Source organism: Pteronotus mesoamericanus, unplaced genomic scaffold (assembly GCF_021234165.1).
Source record: "Pteronotus mesoamericanus isolate MK-2021 breed Mesoamerican mustached bat unplaced genomic scaffold, CSHL_Meso_final contig_57, whole genome shotgun sequence".
Classification (NCBI taxonomy): Eukaryota; Metazoa; Chordata; class Mammalia; order Chiroptera; family Mormoopidae; genus Pteronotus; species Pteronotus mesoamericanus.
In genome coordinates this window covers 1215126-1233175 of record NW_026555203.1, presented here as the reverse complement: position 1 = coordinate 1233175, position 18050 = coordinate 1215126, and the positions used below count along the sequence as shown (strand labels likewise).

Genomic DNA, 18050 nt, shown 5'->3' with positions numbered 1-18050 from the left:
GATGTGGATAAAATAATTAACAAAAGTCCCCTATTCCATGAAGCTCACAGTTAAATGGGCTTATGTTCTAGTGAATATATTTCTCATTACTTAATTTTTTTGTTGTTTCACATTTGCAAGTTATATCATTTGAGTTTGTGTTCATTACTAATAATGACTTATTTTAGTGTTTGCATGCCATGGAGATCCAAGTCATGATACAGTTTCTGCCTGTAATTCTTATGCAACTCTTCCGAGTTCTCACAAATATGACCCATGAAGATGACGTTCCTATCAACTGCACCATGTGAGTTTCGGTGTTGTAATACAAAGAAACAAGTTTTGTTTCCCTTTGTGTTCATTTTAAATATAAATTGATATTCCAAATAAGAACCAGAAAATCAGAAATTTCATATCAATTTTCTTTAGTTTCATTCTCAGACTGGGGAACTTGTATCCCCAGTGATAAAGGTACCATAAGCCATAGGATAAACTTAACATGTTTTGCCTGACCAGCAATCCTAACACTTTGCTGCTTGTTAGAATCACCTGGGAAGCTTTTAAAACTTTCCCCGTCAGATGACACTTCCTGCCAATTAAGGCAGAATCTCTGGCTTAATTCTGGTAGAATTTAGCTTTAGTTTTTTTGTTTGTTTGTTTGTTTTTGTTTTTTTAAGTTCCCCAGGTGATTCCATGATGCAACAGAGTTTGAGAACCATTGCCCTTGACCAGTGTTGTCCAAAAGAACTTTCTCCAATCACGGAAATGTACTATTACACTTGTGCTCTCCAGTAGTACGGTAGCCATTAGCCACGTTTAGCTCTTGAGCACTTGAAATGTGGCTAGTGTAAGTGGCAAACTGAATTTTCAATTGTATTCCACTTAGATTTATATAGCCACGTGTGGCTGGTGGCTCTCATATATTGGACAGAGTTGCCCTAAGCCATCAATTTTTACTTGAAAGTATAAGGGAGTGTTATTTTTATATGAAACAAATATGGATATATTGTAGAACAGAACACAAAATGCATCTGAATTTTGAAATTAAAACAGGAGGCTTTAAAAAAAATCGAGAGCTCGGTGCTGATATTTCTGGCCTTGCTGCTCCTGCTGTTGCCACCATCAGGACTCAAGCTACATGCAGCTGCATACTGTTTGCTCCTCTCTGCTTGCTGTCCGGGACAGTCTGGTTGGACATTTAAGAAGCATTACTCCAGTTCGGGGGTCCTCACAATGTGGTTCCCAGAGCAGCAGTGTCAGTGTCATGGGGCAGCTTATTTAAAATGCTAATCATTGAACTTCACTCCAGACCTAAAAAATCAGAAACTGAGGTAGGAGTTGAGTGGCCTACGCTCCAGGTAATTCTGATGAGAACCACAGAATTCAAGGTTGAGAACCACACTGCCAGTCCCTTAACTTTAAAATTTTCTGACTTTTATATTTACTTCCAATTTGATATCATGCAATTATATGTGTCCTGTCTTTCCCTTTCGCCCCATCTGTTGACATGCTTCACATTTTATTTTTCTATTTCTTTTCTTCTCACTAGAGGGGATTTCAATGTTTACCTTACTTGACGTCTTTTACTGTATAGTAGCTATGACCATACTTCAAATGTATACAGAGATTTAGAAAGGAGATGAACCTTCTGGGTTGCCAGAATAAAGTATCCTCCTTTTGAACCAGAAATCATATTATACAAGGCCCTGAGTGTGTTAGATGTGGAAACTTTTGACATCTTATGCAGTCATCTCAGCTTTAATTATGCAGGCAGTGATAGGTATTTCTAGGATTAAATATGGTGGTCCTATCTAACAATCAAACCATGGTAATTGATTGTAGCCACGCATGCTGACTCTGGGAATGTTGTTTCAGGGTTCTTCTACATATCGTGTCAAAGTGTCACGAAGAAGGCTTGGATAATTATTTAAGATCCTTCATAAAGGTTTGTGGAGTAAGCTTGCTTTCTGAGCAGTTGATTTGGTGTGAGAATTTTGTCTTACAGTTCATTTTCTTTATTTGTAGTATAGCTTCCGGCCTGAAAAACCAAGTGCTCCTCAGGCTCACCTTATACATGAAACTCTGGCTACTACAATGATAGCAATATTGAAACAGTCTGCAGACTTTCTAGCAATAAACAAATTGCTAAAGGTAAGGAAACAGAACACAACAGAGGAGGGAAGCAGCCAGAGATGTACTTGTTTGATATCTTTCAATTTCAGTTCTAGTCTTTTATCGTTTCCTCCTGAGACCCCCGCTTTGCCTTGTCACTTTGCCCACGCATTCTTTTCCCTCAAGTTCTACAGAATTTCATTCTCTTTGCCCTCCCCACCCACTCCCTGCTCTCAGTGTAATAGAAAGAATTTTGAATCAGGTAGACTGGGTTAGAATCCTATTGTATATTTACCACTTGATTGTTCTGTGACCTGGGGCTGTTATTTAGCATCTCCGAGCCTCAATCCCTCATTTCTAAAATATAAGAAAAGTATTTAAGATCTTGTTTCTGGCATATACAATGCACTCAAATGGTGGCTCTTATTGTCATCATTATTTTTACAATTTCTGTTGTTAATGGTAGAATTTCAGTTTCAGGTATGTTAGGATATGTCTTCTTGAGGCTTCTCTGTACCTTTAAATTACAGTGTGTAGGCCAGCATCCATGCTACATGAGCAGCCCCAGTGTTGTGCCAAGGGCAGGGTTGGGTCCCTGACTGAGTACAGGCAATCATGAGATTGATTGTCTATAGACAGTTTAAAAGCAATAATAAAATAAATTAAAAGTTTGTTTGCTCTTATCACCATGTGTAGGAAATTCAAAACAGTGTGAATGCTAAAACGTGCCTTTCCGTTAGGCAAACATTCTTACCAAAAGCCCTTTGTACGTCACAGTAGGCTCTGAGGTACAACATTACCTTTCTGCTAACACAATTTGAAGTTATTCTGTGGAACTTCCATTGTGAAATTGGGATCACTTTAAAATCGTATTCAAGTTAAAGATAAGATCCACATGGATTTGTTAAATTTTGCTCAGTTTCAAAGATTTGAACAACTATTAAATAGATTTTATTTATTTGTTTATTTTAGTATTCATGGTTTTTCTTTGAAATCATTGCAAAGTCTATGGCTACATACTTGTTGGAAGAGAATAAGATTAAGGTAAGTTGGCTCAAGGGTAATACTTAACATAGATGAAGACAACTAATTGTATTCACAGGTCGCCATGCTATGCAAATCCTCTTTTATATTGAAGGGCTCTTAGCCCTTCATTTTTTCAATATTGTTTTTAAAAAAATGTACTGTATAGCCATTAAGGAAAACCGTATGGAGGTTTCTCAGAAATTAAAAATAGAACTGCCTTATGACCCAGAAATTCCACTTCTGGCTATATATCTGAAGAAACCCAAACCCCTAATTCGAAAGAATATATGCACCCCTATGTTCACTGCAGTGTTATTTACAATTGCCAAGATCTGGAAACAGCCCAAGTGCCTATCAGTAGATGGGTTGATAAAATAGCTGTGGTACTTTTACACAATGGAATACTACACAGCCATAAAAAAGAAGGAAATCTTACCATTTGCAACAGCATGAATGGACCTGGAGAGTATTGTGCTAAGAGAAATAAGTCAGTGTGAGAAAGACAAATACTGTCTGATTTCACTTAATACGTGGAACGGAAAGAACAATATAAATGAACAAATAAAACAGAAACAGATTCATAGACACATAGCAGACAGATGGTTGCCAGAGGAGAGGGGTAGTTGGGGGACTGGTTGAAAAAGGTGAAAGGATTAAGAAGTACTAGTTGATGGTTATGAAACAGTGACAAGGATGTAAAGTACAACATAGGGAATATAGTCAGTAATATTATAATAACTATGTATGGTGCCGAGGGGGTACTGGTAATATCTTGGGAACACTATAAGTATGATTATCTAAGCTCTATCTTGTACACATGAAACTGATAGAAAATAATATTGAATGTAAACTATAATTAAAATATAAAATAAATTTAAAAATTTAAAATGTATTCCATAAATCTGAGGTCTGACATTGACAGTTCATATTTTTTAAAGTCTAATCTTGAGGGGACTCTTCCACCTAGATTCTTTCATATTAGTTATTTGCCAGGTAAAATGCATTATCTTCAAAGCTTTCTATTTATTTGTCTTTGCTTTCAAAATGTCTTTGTTGAAAACATTCATTTGAAAGAACAAGTACCAAATCAGAAATAAACTTTCTTTTTGGAAGGTCAAAGTCATGTACAAGGTTAAATACACTTTACGTAATAAACATGCTTTTGGAATGTAGTCTATACATTTAGTTGTGTTTTCAAACTGTTCTAACATACAAAGAAATTTTCTTAGTGATAGAAGTTGTGAAGCCAAGACTTGTAAAATAAACAATATTTTCATATGTATCATTATACTTTTTAGAGGAAGGTTTGCTGAAATTGAGATGCATGGATGATGCATCTGTGTTTTGTGTGTCAGGAAAAATTGGAATTAAAAACTGGACCATATCTGCATCTGAGGAACATGATTCTAAAGTTATCTCAGAATGAATGACCTATTCTTTTTTTTTAATCCTTATCTGAGGATATGTTTATTGCTTTTAGAGAGAAGGAAAAGGGGAGAGGGAGAGAGAGAGAGCTCGGTTGCCTTCCACATGTGCCCCAATGAAGGAGTGAACCAACAACCTAAATATGTGTCCTGACCAAGGATTGAACCCACAGCCTTTGGTGCATGGGACGACACTCCAACCAACTGAGATACCCAGCTAGGGCAAATGACCTACTCTAGATGATTTCAGCCAGTTACTGTATATTATAAGATGTCTAGATAGTTCCTGCAATGATGTAAAATACATCATTTTTAGATTGTGAAAGTAAAAATGGCAATTGATTTAGACCTTTTTGAACTCTAACTTTTTTCTATGCCTATTTAAGCTTCCCAGAGGCCAGAGATTTCCGGAGACATATCACCATGTCTTACATTCTTTGCTGCTTGCAATAATCCCCCATGTGACTATTCGTTATGCGGAAATTCCCGATGAGTCTAGAAATGTCAATTACAGTTTGGCTAGCTTCCTGAAGGTGAGTTAAAGGCAGCCAGAACATGGTAAGAAATTATTTTCCACCAATATCGCCTTTAAAGCCAAAAGAAAAAAAAATACCTAATTTCTAAAGATTCAGCTAGGTCCTTTTAAGGCTTCTGGAGTAACTTGTAAGTGAATTGATTTATCAAGTTAGTTAAACAGCCAAAATTTGATTTTTTTTCTCCCATCAAAATGTCTAATTAATTAAATCAGAGGTGCCACACAGGTGGCTTATTCAGAGGCATGTTTTGTTTGTTTCACATGATGTTTTTTCAAATATGTTAATTTGAATGCCTTTAGGTATGGTGCCAAAATCCTCACTACTCCTTAGCAAACCCCTTACTCTCTTTATGCATTTACATCATTTCTCTGACCCCTGTTGGCCTTTTGAACTTGGATCTCTTGAATTAAAGCAACCTGTTTGCTCATATAACCATAGTCTACATGTTGCTAAAACATGTGGATACAAATTGTTAATTTTGGTCAGTGAGATTATTTTATTTAAGAGGTACCAGAAACTTTTCTAGTTATGGAAGATAGCACATTGATCCTTATATTTTGTTATTATCAGTATGTAAGGGACAAAGCTAGAATGCAGTGCTATGAAGTGGCTATTTGATCTGTAGCAGAGCAGGGACATAGGTTTGTAACGCACTTAGATTTATTATTTTTTAATTTTTAAATCATGTTTACTCTATTACAATAGTCTCAGTTTTCCCCCTTTACCCCCCTCCACGCATCCCACCCCCACCCCCCACTCCCACAGTCAATTCCCACACCATTGTCCGTGTCCATGAGTCATTCATACATGTTCTCTGTCCAGTCCCTTCCCCTTCTTTCCACCATTGTCCTCTTTTCCCCATCCCCTCTGGTCACTTTAACACACTTAGTTTTAACTTGCTTCTTTCCACTCTCTGTTTTGTCCCAGTTCTTCATGTGCCAACCTTAAGAACCTGATTGTCAATAATCCATTCAAGCAATTTAGATTCTAACATTATCCTTCTTTTATTAAAAATTCACAGCCTGGTTTCAGACCTCTAGAGTGATTTTCTGATATAAGGCCTCTCTTTACCTGAATCAAAATAAAGTTTTAACACTATTACATAGCACTTTATGTGTATTAAAAACCAAGTATCCACATATCTTTTTAAAATGAACTAAGGATGAGACTATTTGAAAGGTAAAATCACACTCTCTTCCATGGAGTTTAAACTTGAAGTTTACCATGTAAAGGGACTAGAACATAGTTGATTTAATAGCACTATTTACTTAAGTTCAAGTTAAACATTTGTCCACCTTCTGTGTGAGGGCTCAAAGATGCAAGAGGAAATCACATTGAAATGCATATACAAGTTAAAGTGCAATTACTGTTACACTGAACGTATAAAAAATACAATAGGAAAACAAGAAAGGGAAGGATTATAACCAGGGACTATGAACAGAAACCAAAAGAATAGTTCCCCAAGACAGGAGTCAAAAGTGTCCATGAGCAAAGATGTAACTTGCACATTCTGAACGTGTTTAGGAACGCGCAAGAAAGTCATTGTGCAGAGACGTGTGGACTTAGAGCTGGAGAGCTGGAAAGGCCATCTGGTGCCTGATGATGGAAGACCTTAAATATCAGGCTAGGAAAATTAGATTTTGACTAGTTTGCAATGGGGAAACACCAAGGACTTTTTGAGGATAATTTTATTGTTGGTATGATGGCAGAAGTGAGGAAAAGAGCAGAGTCAAGACTACCAATTAGAAGATTAAGCCCTCCCCCTTGCCTACCTGGCATAGTCCATTCATCTTGTAGAAGCTCAGCTCTTCCGTAACCTTCCCATGCAGTGTCTTTCACCTGTTCTGGTTTTACCCTTAGTGCGCTGTATTTTAATTATTTATTTGTCTTCATCATTGGACAAGAGTAAAGACCATGTTTTAATCACCTTTGTACTTCTCTAGAATATAGTACATTGTCTGAAACACAGTAGATTCTCAAAATGTTCTGTTGGTTGAATGAGTAAATACAAGCCTACCTCATTAAATTAAGAGCTGATGAGGGTCTGGCCTAGCGTAGTGGCAGTGGAAGTTGAAAGAGGTGAGAAGTGAGATGCAGACAGCTGGTTAATCAATATAGAGTTCCTTCTATTTCACAGGAATATTCTAGGCACTATGGAGAACATAAAGGAAAAGAGATAGTTCCTATTTTCCTATCTAGGTGAAAACACAGGAAAACAGTAAGTAAATACAAGCTAGTAATAAGATAAGGTGCTTAAAAGGACCTGTAGACCAAGGTGGTTAAGGAAGATGCAACTTCACCAGAATATTGAAGAATGGGCAGGATTAGGTAGATGTTGGGATAGAATTTCTAGCTAGTCCTGGCATGAGCAAAGACCCAGAAGAGGGACTATACAGGGCGTCCTGAGGGCATAACAAGTGTATGAGCTGTATTGGAAAATAAAACTAGAAAAGTAGGCTGGAAGATGATTGTGAGTGTCATTGATTGCTAAGCTAGGCATTAGAAATTTTACTAGAGGCAATAGGGAACTCTTGAAAGCTTTCAGGAAGGGAGGTGACATGATCAGGGCCAGAGTTAGAGATTAATCTGTAAGCACTTGGATGGATGGAAAGATTAGAGTCATGAAAACTGCTGAGGAGGCTAACTATAATTTTTCAGTTGGCAAGGTAATAAGAGCCTTAACTAGGAGTAACAGCAGGCAGATATGGATAACTAGGAGGGCTGTCCCAGGGGAAGAGTGTTTTCATAACCATGACTTCACAAGACAGAGAAAAATTTACCTTTTCATCTGAAATATTTACATAGGCAAGCCTCAATTTCAGTAGCTCAATGACCACTTTATGCTTTGAGAGTTGACCAAAATGAGGCTGTACAGCTGAGCAGATTACGTATTTGTGTGTATGTGTATATATGATTATGTATGGATATATGTATATAGAGATAATATGTGTATATATAATTTTATTTATAAATGGTACAGTTGGTGTTCCAGTTCCAGTGATAAGCCATTTGCCCTCTGTCTCTTTCTTTAAGGTCACCTAAAGTTCTGAAAGCTGTTACTCTATTACCTGTAAAAGAGAAAATGTCATCCATAGATGTGGTACAGATTAAAAAGATTTTAAAAACTTGACAGACTTAGGTGTGTGCAGCTAACTGTTCATTTTGATTTGGTTTCTATAGCGCTGCTTGTCATTAATGGATAGAGGATTTGTTTTCAATCTGATAAATGATTACATATCTGGATTCAGCCCCAAAGATCCCAAGGTAAGGTATAAGGCCATAACTGTAGTAGATGTATACATTAGGGTGTGAAACCAAGGGTGACATTTATTGTCCACTGGAGGATTTCGAACTGCTGGTGCTTGGAATATAGCTATATTTTAAAGAAGGGAATATTGCATAGTGTTCTCGGGGTCCCCCAAGACCGCCGACATGTTTGGTGGTTTAATAGAAAGATTCACAGGACTCAACATACAGTCGTACTTATGGCTAGAATTCATTACTGTGACACAGCAAGAGTACTCAGCTGGATCACTAAGGGTCATGGAGACTTCAAGGGGAACCTTTGGCAATCTCTGTGCAAGTTTCTTGAGCACACCGTTCCTCCCGCGAAGGGTCACACAGCACACCTTCTCTCCAGCAGTGCAAATGCAGCCACACATATACAATGGTTCTGTTTAGTGAAGGCCTTTTGGGGTTTAGGGTTGTTACTGGGGGCAGTTCATGTATTGGAGGCTGGTCAAAATTCCGGAGGCTTGGAAAGGAAAGAAAAGCAAGTGTTCACTATAAATCACATTTTTTGTACAGATAGTTTGAGCAGGCTGGCACTAAAGGTACACCCTTATCATGTGGGGAACATTTCTAAATCCAGTTGCCCAAATGCGAGCCAAGGACCAACCAGTCTTTCTAAGGAGAGTAGTCTCGGGCCTGTTATGTTAACTCTTTCCTGCACAGCTCACCTCTCCAAGTGTGCTTAAAATACTGAACACTTCTGTTTTGAAAATTAATGTTCTGTATTTAATTATTAAAATAGTAAATGCCTACTGAATATGAATTCATGTATAATTTCTTTCTGTTTAGGTTCTAGCTGAATACAAGTTTGAATTTCTGCAAACAATTTGCAATCATGAACATTACATTCCTCTGAATTTGCCAATGGCATTTGCAAAACCTAAACTTCAGCGAGTTCAAGGTAGGCATTTGTGTTTTCCATCATTTGGAACTGTGTTTTCCTTTTTCTTTTTCTTTTTTTGCTAGCATTAGTGAAGTATAATATTGTATTTTCTAGTTAAACCAGTCAATTTAAAGGTAACCTCAGAATTGTTACAACCTGAAGGTAGATTTGTTAATGGTATTCTGCATTTTTTTCACAGTGTTACTGTGAAAAAAATAGTGTCATTCATAGTGTAAAGAAATCTGGTGTGCTACGTAGATTTGTTGCTTAAACACAGATGTGAGATACTAGTAAAATTGCTCTCTGTAGTAGTGTCTGACTCTTATATGAGACTGAATTAAGAAAACCATATAAATGTATTTCTGCTGAAAGAACCATCAAAAGAAAAGTATAAAGGTAGAATAAAATAGTAATATGTATGCATTAAATTTGTGAAGTGACTTCAGTTATCTCCATTGCTAGTGTTATTGAATGCTTTGTTGTGTAGCACTGTTCTTATGTTACTATGTTTTTTATTTGTCCCTTTTCTTTTCATATATTAATTAGATTTTTTTTCATTTGCGGTGGACCGTTTGACTTCAGTAGGTAGGTTTAACTCGGTTCACTCTAAAGTAGTTTGCTTTCTTTAAAAACAATTGATTTGATGAATGTATAAGGTGGACGGGAACTTCATTTGCTTTTCAAATCCTCCCTAGCCAAAAGGAGGCTTTAGTTAATGTATCCAGAAAGTGTATGAAGCAGTGTATTTGTTTGCTTTTAAAATAAGCTTGAGTGTTGATTGCTAGAGGAATCAACTTTAAAATACCATCATCAAAAAACAAATTTCAGCTCAAGCCAGCATGGGGACTGTTGGGGAGCTGTTCTTTAAGTATGTGTCATCTCCTGCGCTTGCCTTGCTTCTCTCTGACCCTGTGTCATGACTGCTTGGGCACAGTTTTGAAGGTGTGGATGAGTTCATCTGATTAAATTTATTTAAAACACTGAAGTGAAAAACTTAACTACCATTGCCAATTCTATCCAGATAAGGCCACCCAGGTTATTCAGTACTGGCCCTTGTGCATAGAAAGTGATGGGGGTTCACACAAGAGCTTGACCAATGGCAGGAAGAAACTCAGCAGTGTTGGTGTCTAGGGCTAGCTGCTGAGCAATGGTTTTAGTGATTGAATTACAGCCAGTGAAAATGGAGGGAAGATACTCAGCCACTCTCTTACTAGATTTTGAGCATGTATAGCTCCCATACTTTTCCCAGTATTTATTAATAGCTCTGAAGAACTCAGAGAAAAGAAGGGTGGACAGACCATCAGGATTTAGGATTAAATCAGACTACTCACCACATTTATTAACTCCTAACTGAATGCATAGCATTATATTAAATGCTGAAGAGGGCAAAAAACAAAATAAAAGATGTATCCTTTGACTTTATTTAGCCTACCTAAATTAAAGCGTAGGCTAGAGGAAATATGGTAGAAACCTACTGTAGAAATTAAACTTGATCACAGTCCCTGCTGAGGAAGTTATAAGGCAAGTCGCAACCAGGATATTAGCAGCTGGGATTGGAAATGGATTGAGGATGTAATAGGGAGTGGGAGACATAATTTGAAGTGTAGATTTTTATGAAATAAAAGAATTGTATTTGCGTGATGATGAATTGGAGTGAGATGAGGCTGCTTTTTCTTATTCTTTTATCCTGTTGTATTCAGGTCAGTATGTAACATTTATTAGAACAGCCAATAGTTAGTACTGTTAGAATAATTCAGTTGCCTAGTTTCTCTTCCTTTTCCTAATTTACAAGTGTAAATAGATAAGTAAATCAGTATTGTCATATAAAATTACTTCAACTTGTAGTTGTAACTACATCTCTTCATATAATAAAGAAATGTATTAAGATACTGCCATAGTATTCTTTCATTCTAGTTTCTATCCTAAGAGTTAAAAAAATCTAGAGGGAAAAAGAATCTAGGGACTATTCTACCCACTGAAGTTATCATTAAGGCTTTCATCTAGCCCTAATTGTGAGTGCTCCTGTCTTGTAATTTTGCATGCTCATTCTGTATGATAAAATAATTGTTCAGTTTTATTAATAATAAAATAATAGCTCTTGCTAGCATGATCATATAATTACTAAATAATCAATGTAATATTTTAATATTAAAATAATTTTTGAATATTTTTATGAATGGGTTTTAAATTTCATTGTGCTGCAGATTCAAATCTTGAATACAGTTTATCAGATGAGTATTGCAAGCATCACTTCTTGGTTGGTCTACTTCTGAGGGAAACCTCCATTGCTCTGCAAGACAATTATGAGATCAGATATACAGCTATCTCTGTCATAAAGAATCTTTTGATAAAACATGCATTTGATACTAGATACCAGCACAAGGTAAGGATGTCTGTGCAATCATCAGTATCAGTAAGTTTCTGCTAAGATTTTCTATTAAAGATGAAGTTTTCAGTAAGGAACATAATATTGATGAACTTAGTTTTACAGATAACTTTTGATTCAGTTTCAAATGATTAGGTTTTTAAAATATTGTTTAGTTAACTGTTGAAAAAAACCGGTGGTTTCTCCCTTTGGCAGTATTTTGCCTTGCTTTTCCCAGGAGTAAGGATTCTGGGAAAGTATTAAGAATGAGATTGCAATTAAAAATAGTCACTTTGAGCAAGAGGCAACCAATCTGTTTCTCACATCATTTCTCTCCCTCTCTCTCTCCCGTCCCCTCTCTGTAAAAATAAATAAATAAAATCTTTAAGAAAAAAAAGTCACTTTGAATCCTACTTATTATTCAGAAGTTCAAACTGATTTGTGTTTTATCAGAAGTAGGATTTATTTTATGAAAGGAATCTATTCCATTCTTCCTTTTAATAGTTTCTTTAGGCCTGTGAAATTTCTTTACTACATTTAAGAGATGTCCTGTCTGCCCCCTGATCATTTTTCTTTTGTCACTGGCGATGAGAAAATAAATGTTAATGCCACAAATGGCATCATCACTGTGGATTGTACTCTTTGGGACATCAGTGCATGGCCTTGACCACCTTTATTATGTCCAAATACAGGTCACCCCAAAACATTTAATGTTTATGTATTGAAAATAACAAGGAATGTTGTATAAAGTACTATTTGCTAGTATATATGCCCCAAAAGTTATTATAAACCAACCTTTATTAAACACATCTAGAAAGATGTAGAAGTCCTTTTGTGTAGTCAGAGTTGTAAGACAAAAAAAATTAAACTTGCTGTTCCCACACTAAAACCTGCCAATGGCACCAGCTAATAGAATATCAGGTGGGATTCTTAGCATGCTGATATGACATGTTGGAAAGGTCCATGAAATAAGGCTTTCTCAGGCAGTCCTTGGACCTGGAATCTCTCATTGATTCTACCATGATGAAGGGCATGCCACCTCTAAATCGTTGTATTTGCTAAAATATTTATCTGGGCCACTGGGTCAGCCATTTCAACTGAACAGGCTGCTGAATTCAGGCATTGTTTTTAGTGATTTTGTTTTTAACCAAATCAACCAATTGTTCCCCTGCACTCTCTTCATAGACCCACTGTTTGAGCATCATGTTATGTGATTTTGATTCTGGACTTCCTGGGTGGCTTCCCAGTGCTTCTGTCCTCTTCATTGGCAGCTGCTCTCCTTTTTCCTAACAGATAGAGTCTATATATTTACTAGATTATTTGTACCCAGATGAGTATTTTGGTAGCTACCTAGGACAATTTCACGTCTAAAAGGACACCTTAATGAAAAAATCATTCTCTGGAAACTCAATTTTTTTCATAGTATAAAAACAATGTGTATTTGCCTTCCCTGAATAAACTGAAAGTGTTGTCTTAATAAAAGAAACAAACAAAAAACACTGGTTTATGTTTGAATATCATAACTATTTCATGATTTGTTATATAAACAAATTATTATTTTTCCAAAAAATCATTTACTCTTGTAGCCTTGTCTACTCATTCACATGTACCTTCATATATGTCCATAAATAAGTATATTATTGGCCCTAGCTGGTGTGGCTCAGTGGGTTGAGCGCCAGCCTATGAACCACAGGGCACGTGCCTGGGTTGCAGGTCATGTCCCCAGTGGGGGGCGCATGAGAGGCAACCACACATTGATGTTTCTCTCTCTCTCTTTCTCCCTCCCTTCCTCTCTAAAAATAAATAAATAAAATCTTTAAAAAATAAGTATATTATTGATGACTAAGTGATTAATTAAGACATGATAAGTATGTCAAATATAAAATATGTAATAAGAACTTTTTCTTCTTACATACATAACACATGGGTCAGTGTGTGAAGGCCACAGCTGTGTTTGCTGTATCTTTAACATATGTATTCAAATCTTAATAACATTAAATCCTGTGGGCTTGAAAATGTATACTATGTGGATTAAGAATAACCTAACTTACCTGCTCTCAAAGGGTTCAAGGCTACATCATATTGTTTAATAATTTGTCCCTTTGTTTTTACATTCAAATATAAATAAAATTGTTACTTATTATAATCACTTTGGAAAGCTTACTTGGAGATGGATTTTATTCTTTTTCTGCAGTATTCCCATTTGTCCTTAATAAGCAGAAATGCCTGCCAGTTATATCCAGTTATATTTCTTTAATTAAAATTTTTTGAAAAAGTTTATTCTCACCCCAAAACATGTTTTCATTGCTTTTAGAGAGGGGAAGGGAGAGAAACATCAATGGTAGCCTCCCATGTCCAACCAGGGATTGTATGTGCCCCACCTGGGGATCGGACCCAGAACCCAGCCCACAATCCAGGCATGTGCCCTGACTGGGAATCGAACCTTCAACCTTTCAGTTTTGGAACTATGCTCCAACAAACTGAGCCACACACCATCCAGGGCTAATTACAATTTTTTTACTTACAAATTTTGCTAGGTATTTTTTTATGTGATTTTATTATTGTATGAAGTAGATTTAACTCTTTAGCTTTGAGATGTTATTTATTACTTACTGCAGGTTGCATTGTTTTTGTCTCATTGTAACTATAACATTCTCCCCCTTAGTGTAATTTGCTCTGTTATGTGCCCCCTTTTAGGTGAATGTTGACACTGACTTAACACAAGTTAAGTGGTATAATATATCTAAATTAAAATATATCTTAAAAGTCATCCATTCCAACCAAGCTTAGACAAACCTTTAAAAATGCTAGTTACCACTGTGTTCCAGTTAACTGCTCCTTATGCCTAGTAGTGGGGACAAGGGTCTTACACAACGTGGAGGATAATGTCTTTAGCTGTGATTGCAAAGGATTCACAGGAAAAGTACAAAATGAACTGCCCCTTCATGAAGGAATGAGTCATACTCCCTGCACCCTATCTCTTTAGATGAAAGTGAAGGAAAAGGGATTTCACTAGTAGTGCCTTACCTGAAGGTGGAATTTTACGTACAGATGCTCCTCGACTTCTGATGGGGTTACATACTGATAAACCCACTGTATATTGAAAATATTATAAGTTGAAAATACATTAAATATACATCTTACTGAACATCCTAGCCTAGTCCATCTTAAATGTGTTCAGGACACTTGCACTAGCCCACGGTTTGGAAAAATCATGAAACGCAGTCTATTTTATAATCAGGTGTTGAATATCTCATGTAATTTATTGTTTGTATCACTTTCACACCACTGTGAAGTCCAAAAACCATAAGTTGAGCCATTCTAAATTTGGGGCAATCTGTATTTTATACTACATATTTGGACATTATTTACTTTATAAAATTCTGAGGGTAGTATATGTATACATACACACACAGAGCTATGGTTGTCTGAAGTTATTGTTATCTGTAAGTTAAACATTATGCCTGTTTGAGTGAGGTTTTAGACTGGGAAAGATTGAAATGCCTAGCTCATTAGCCTTTCGGTGGCTTGTAATGCCCTTTCCTCTTTGTTCAAAAGCTTCAGACAGGTATTAATGAGTATAGGATTCTCTCCAATAGAAGTTTGCTTCGTGGGCCTGGATAACCAAAGCTTCACTTCCTTTTTCTGTTTGGTTCAAAGAATTCACAGATGGTCTAATAAGTAAGAGGCCATTTGTCAAATAGAAATGATGATGCCGAAGTGAGGGTAGAGAGAGGAGCTCCAAGCACCCATACTTTTTATGATGGTTGTGCCCTAGAGGCCTTAGCTTATGTAAATCTCCAGACAAGCCTCCTGACGTCCTGAAATATGGAGAGCAAGTCTTGTACCGTGAAAACCACTGTTTTTGCTGATTTGAGTGTATGTGTGTATCTGGTGAGGAATGTCTGTAGCTCAGAAAAGCCATAAATAAATTTGTATAAGAGGTACTGCATTAGTTAAGACTATTGTGGCCAGCTTTATTTGCATATTGACAAATATATCGATCTCCCAAGCCTTACAGTTGACTTAGGGGGGCAAGATCACATTATTTCAATTGTAACTTTAATCAAAGCAGAATTATGTTTCTTCAATGAATACAGTAATTTATTGTTCCTCCCTCCCTCCCTCCCTCCCTCCCTTCCTTCTACATCAGCCATCTGCTATGTGCCCAGGCACTGGGGGTGAAGCAGCGAATAGGAGAGACATGATCCCTGCTATGATGAAATTCAGCCTTCACTGGAGTTAAAGAATAGAACTAATATGATCTGCTTTATATGTCAACTGTTATTAAAACAATAAACTTGTGCTTTTTACATTATGTAGTTGTCATTGAGCCATGCGATTTGACTCTATAAATCCAAATATCAACAATATTCTGTGATAATTAGTTTTGAAACTATAAGTATAGAGTCATGCTTTATTAATTTGTTATGGATATTAGCCTGCTTTTAGTTTTTAAACTGATAGATGGAGCCAACTTTATTCATAAAATATACGTATTACAAACATATATAGTATATATTTTATACCTATCAAGCTTCTTTAACATATATTTTAATCACATTTGACATACTATATTTACTATATTAGTGCCAGGTATACAACATAATGATTAGACATTTATATACCTCACAAAGTGATCATCGCAATAAACTTAGCATCTGCCTGGCACCATACATAGTTATTACAATATTATTGGCTATATTCCCAATTTGTTCTTAATCCCCTCCCCTTTATCCTCCATTTCCCCAATCCCCCTCCCATCTGGCAATAGTCAGTTTATTATCTATATCTGTTTGTTTCTGTTTTGTTTGTTCATTTATTTTGTTTTTTAGATTCCACATATAAGTGAAATCATTATACCTATAAGCTTGCCTCCCAATAATTATTTTTCAGAACCAACAAGCCAAAATAGCACAATTGTACCTCCCATTTGTTGGACTGCTTTTGGAAAATATACAGCGGTTAGCAGGTCGAGATACCTTGTACTCTTGTGCAGCCATGCCTAGTTCTGTAAGTAGTAATGTGTTTCTATTGGTGTTTGTTTTGTTGACTATATTTAGAATTGGTATCATATGCTCTATGGTCTCAATCTAATCAGTGGTGTCCAACCTTTTGGCACCTCTGGGCCACACTGGAAGAAGAGTTGTCTTGAGCCACACATTAAATAAATTGTGACACATAATCACACCAAAAAAGATCTCATAACGTTTTAAGTAAATTTATAATTTTGTGTTGGGCCGTATTCACAACCATCCTGAGCTGCATGTGGCCTGCAGGCCGCAGGTTGGACACCCCTGAAATGGTTTACTTTTTACTCCTGGGTTACGTTTCCTGAACTTGAATGTGCAAACGAATCATCTGGGGAATTTGTTAAAACAAAATCTAATTCAGCAGGCCTGGGTAGAATTTTTGATTATGCATTTCTAACAAGCTTTTGGCTCCTTCTGGTCCAAGGACCATGCTTTAAGTAACAAGGTCCAGGAGAACACCAAAACCCCCTTGTCCTCAGTGTTTTACTGTTCTTGCTTTCATGTATTTATTCAGCTTGAAAAGTGATCAGAAGATTTCTTCACTGCCAAAATTTTAGGTACCAGGGATTAAACTGTATTCCTTTGCTTCTCTCCTCCCTTGACAGCCTCATTTCTGCGCTTCCTGATGAGTCACTTTATTTGGTCCATGCCTTTTTCTCTTAGAATCTTAAAGTTTAAAGGAACTTTGGAGCTGATGAGTTTCCCATTTGGCCAAACACCTTTTGCCATAATAATAATAATAAAAACTTTCCTTCTCACATTAGACCTGAAGGATTTTATCTCCACTTAATGATTTGTCATTACAAACCCTGCACATTCTTGGTTATGCTCTTCTGGATATGCTCCATTTTACCAATCATCCTATTAAAATATGGTGCTTATAATTGTACACTTTAAAGTCTGCCCATTGGGACTGTTAACTCCTACCCTACCCCAACTCCATATTCTGTAAGACCCAAGATCGCCTTTCTACTTTCAGTAGCTGTCACATTGTTGGGTGGCAGGTTAAACTGTGTCTTTTACATCTCCCTTTGGAAATCCCCCATCTCGATTTGTCAAGCCTGTCCTGGGTTCCCCAGAAAGCTGCTTCTTAGCCTCCCTGATGGCTTGATTACCTGTAGCTCCTGATTATATCACCCACCTGGGTGTCAGGCTGGTGTTTCTTCACAAACACTGTAGCTCATGCTTATGTTTACTCCATAACATTTGACAGTGATATTTGGAAATATTTTACTTACCCGTTTTTTGTTTTGCAGCTCAAGTTCACCTAGGGCTTCTCGTCAAATCCCTCCTTCTAGCATTGCTCCTGGTCCAAGCAGGAGAATTGAACCAGACTGCACCAGTGTCAGCTTTTACCAGCCATCTAGAGTTATGTCCCTTAGCCAGAGGTCATGGTTACTT

The 18050-nt window shown here is 36.7% G+C and overlaps 1 protein-coding gene across 2 annotated transcripts in view; it reads left to right on the top strand.

The window, feature by feature from the left end:
• DOCK11 (dedicator of cytokinesis 11) overlaps positions 1–18050 on the top strand; it is a 175127-nt gene that overhangs the window by 100005 nt on the left and 57072 nt on the right. Inside the window, exons 24-33 of one of the 2 annotated variants that reach the window (XM_054580327.1) lie at positions 168–286; positions 1855–1924; positions 2005–2130; positions 3064–3135; positions 4928–5074; positions 8258–8341; positions 9158–9269; positions 9798–9836; positions 11456–11634; positions 16513–16629. In XM_054580327.1, the coding sequence (XP_054436302.1) occupies positions 168–286; positions 1855–1924; positions 2005–2130; positions 3064–3135; positions 4928–5074; positions 8258–8341; positions 9158–9269; positions 9798–9836; positions 11456–11634; positions 16513–16629 (1065 nt within the window). The remainder of the gene's footprint in view (positions 1–167; positions 287–1854; positions 1925–2004; positions 2131–3063; positions 3136–4927; positions 5075–8257; positions 8342–9157; positions 9270–9797; positions 9837–11455; positions 11635–16512; positions 16630–18050) is intronic. The other variant, XM_054580328.1, reaches the window with a different exon arrangement.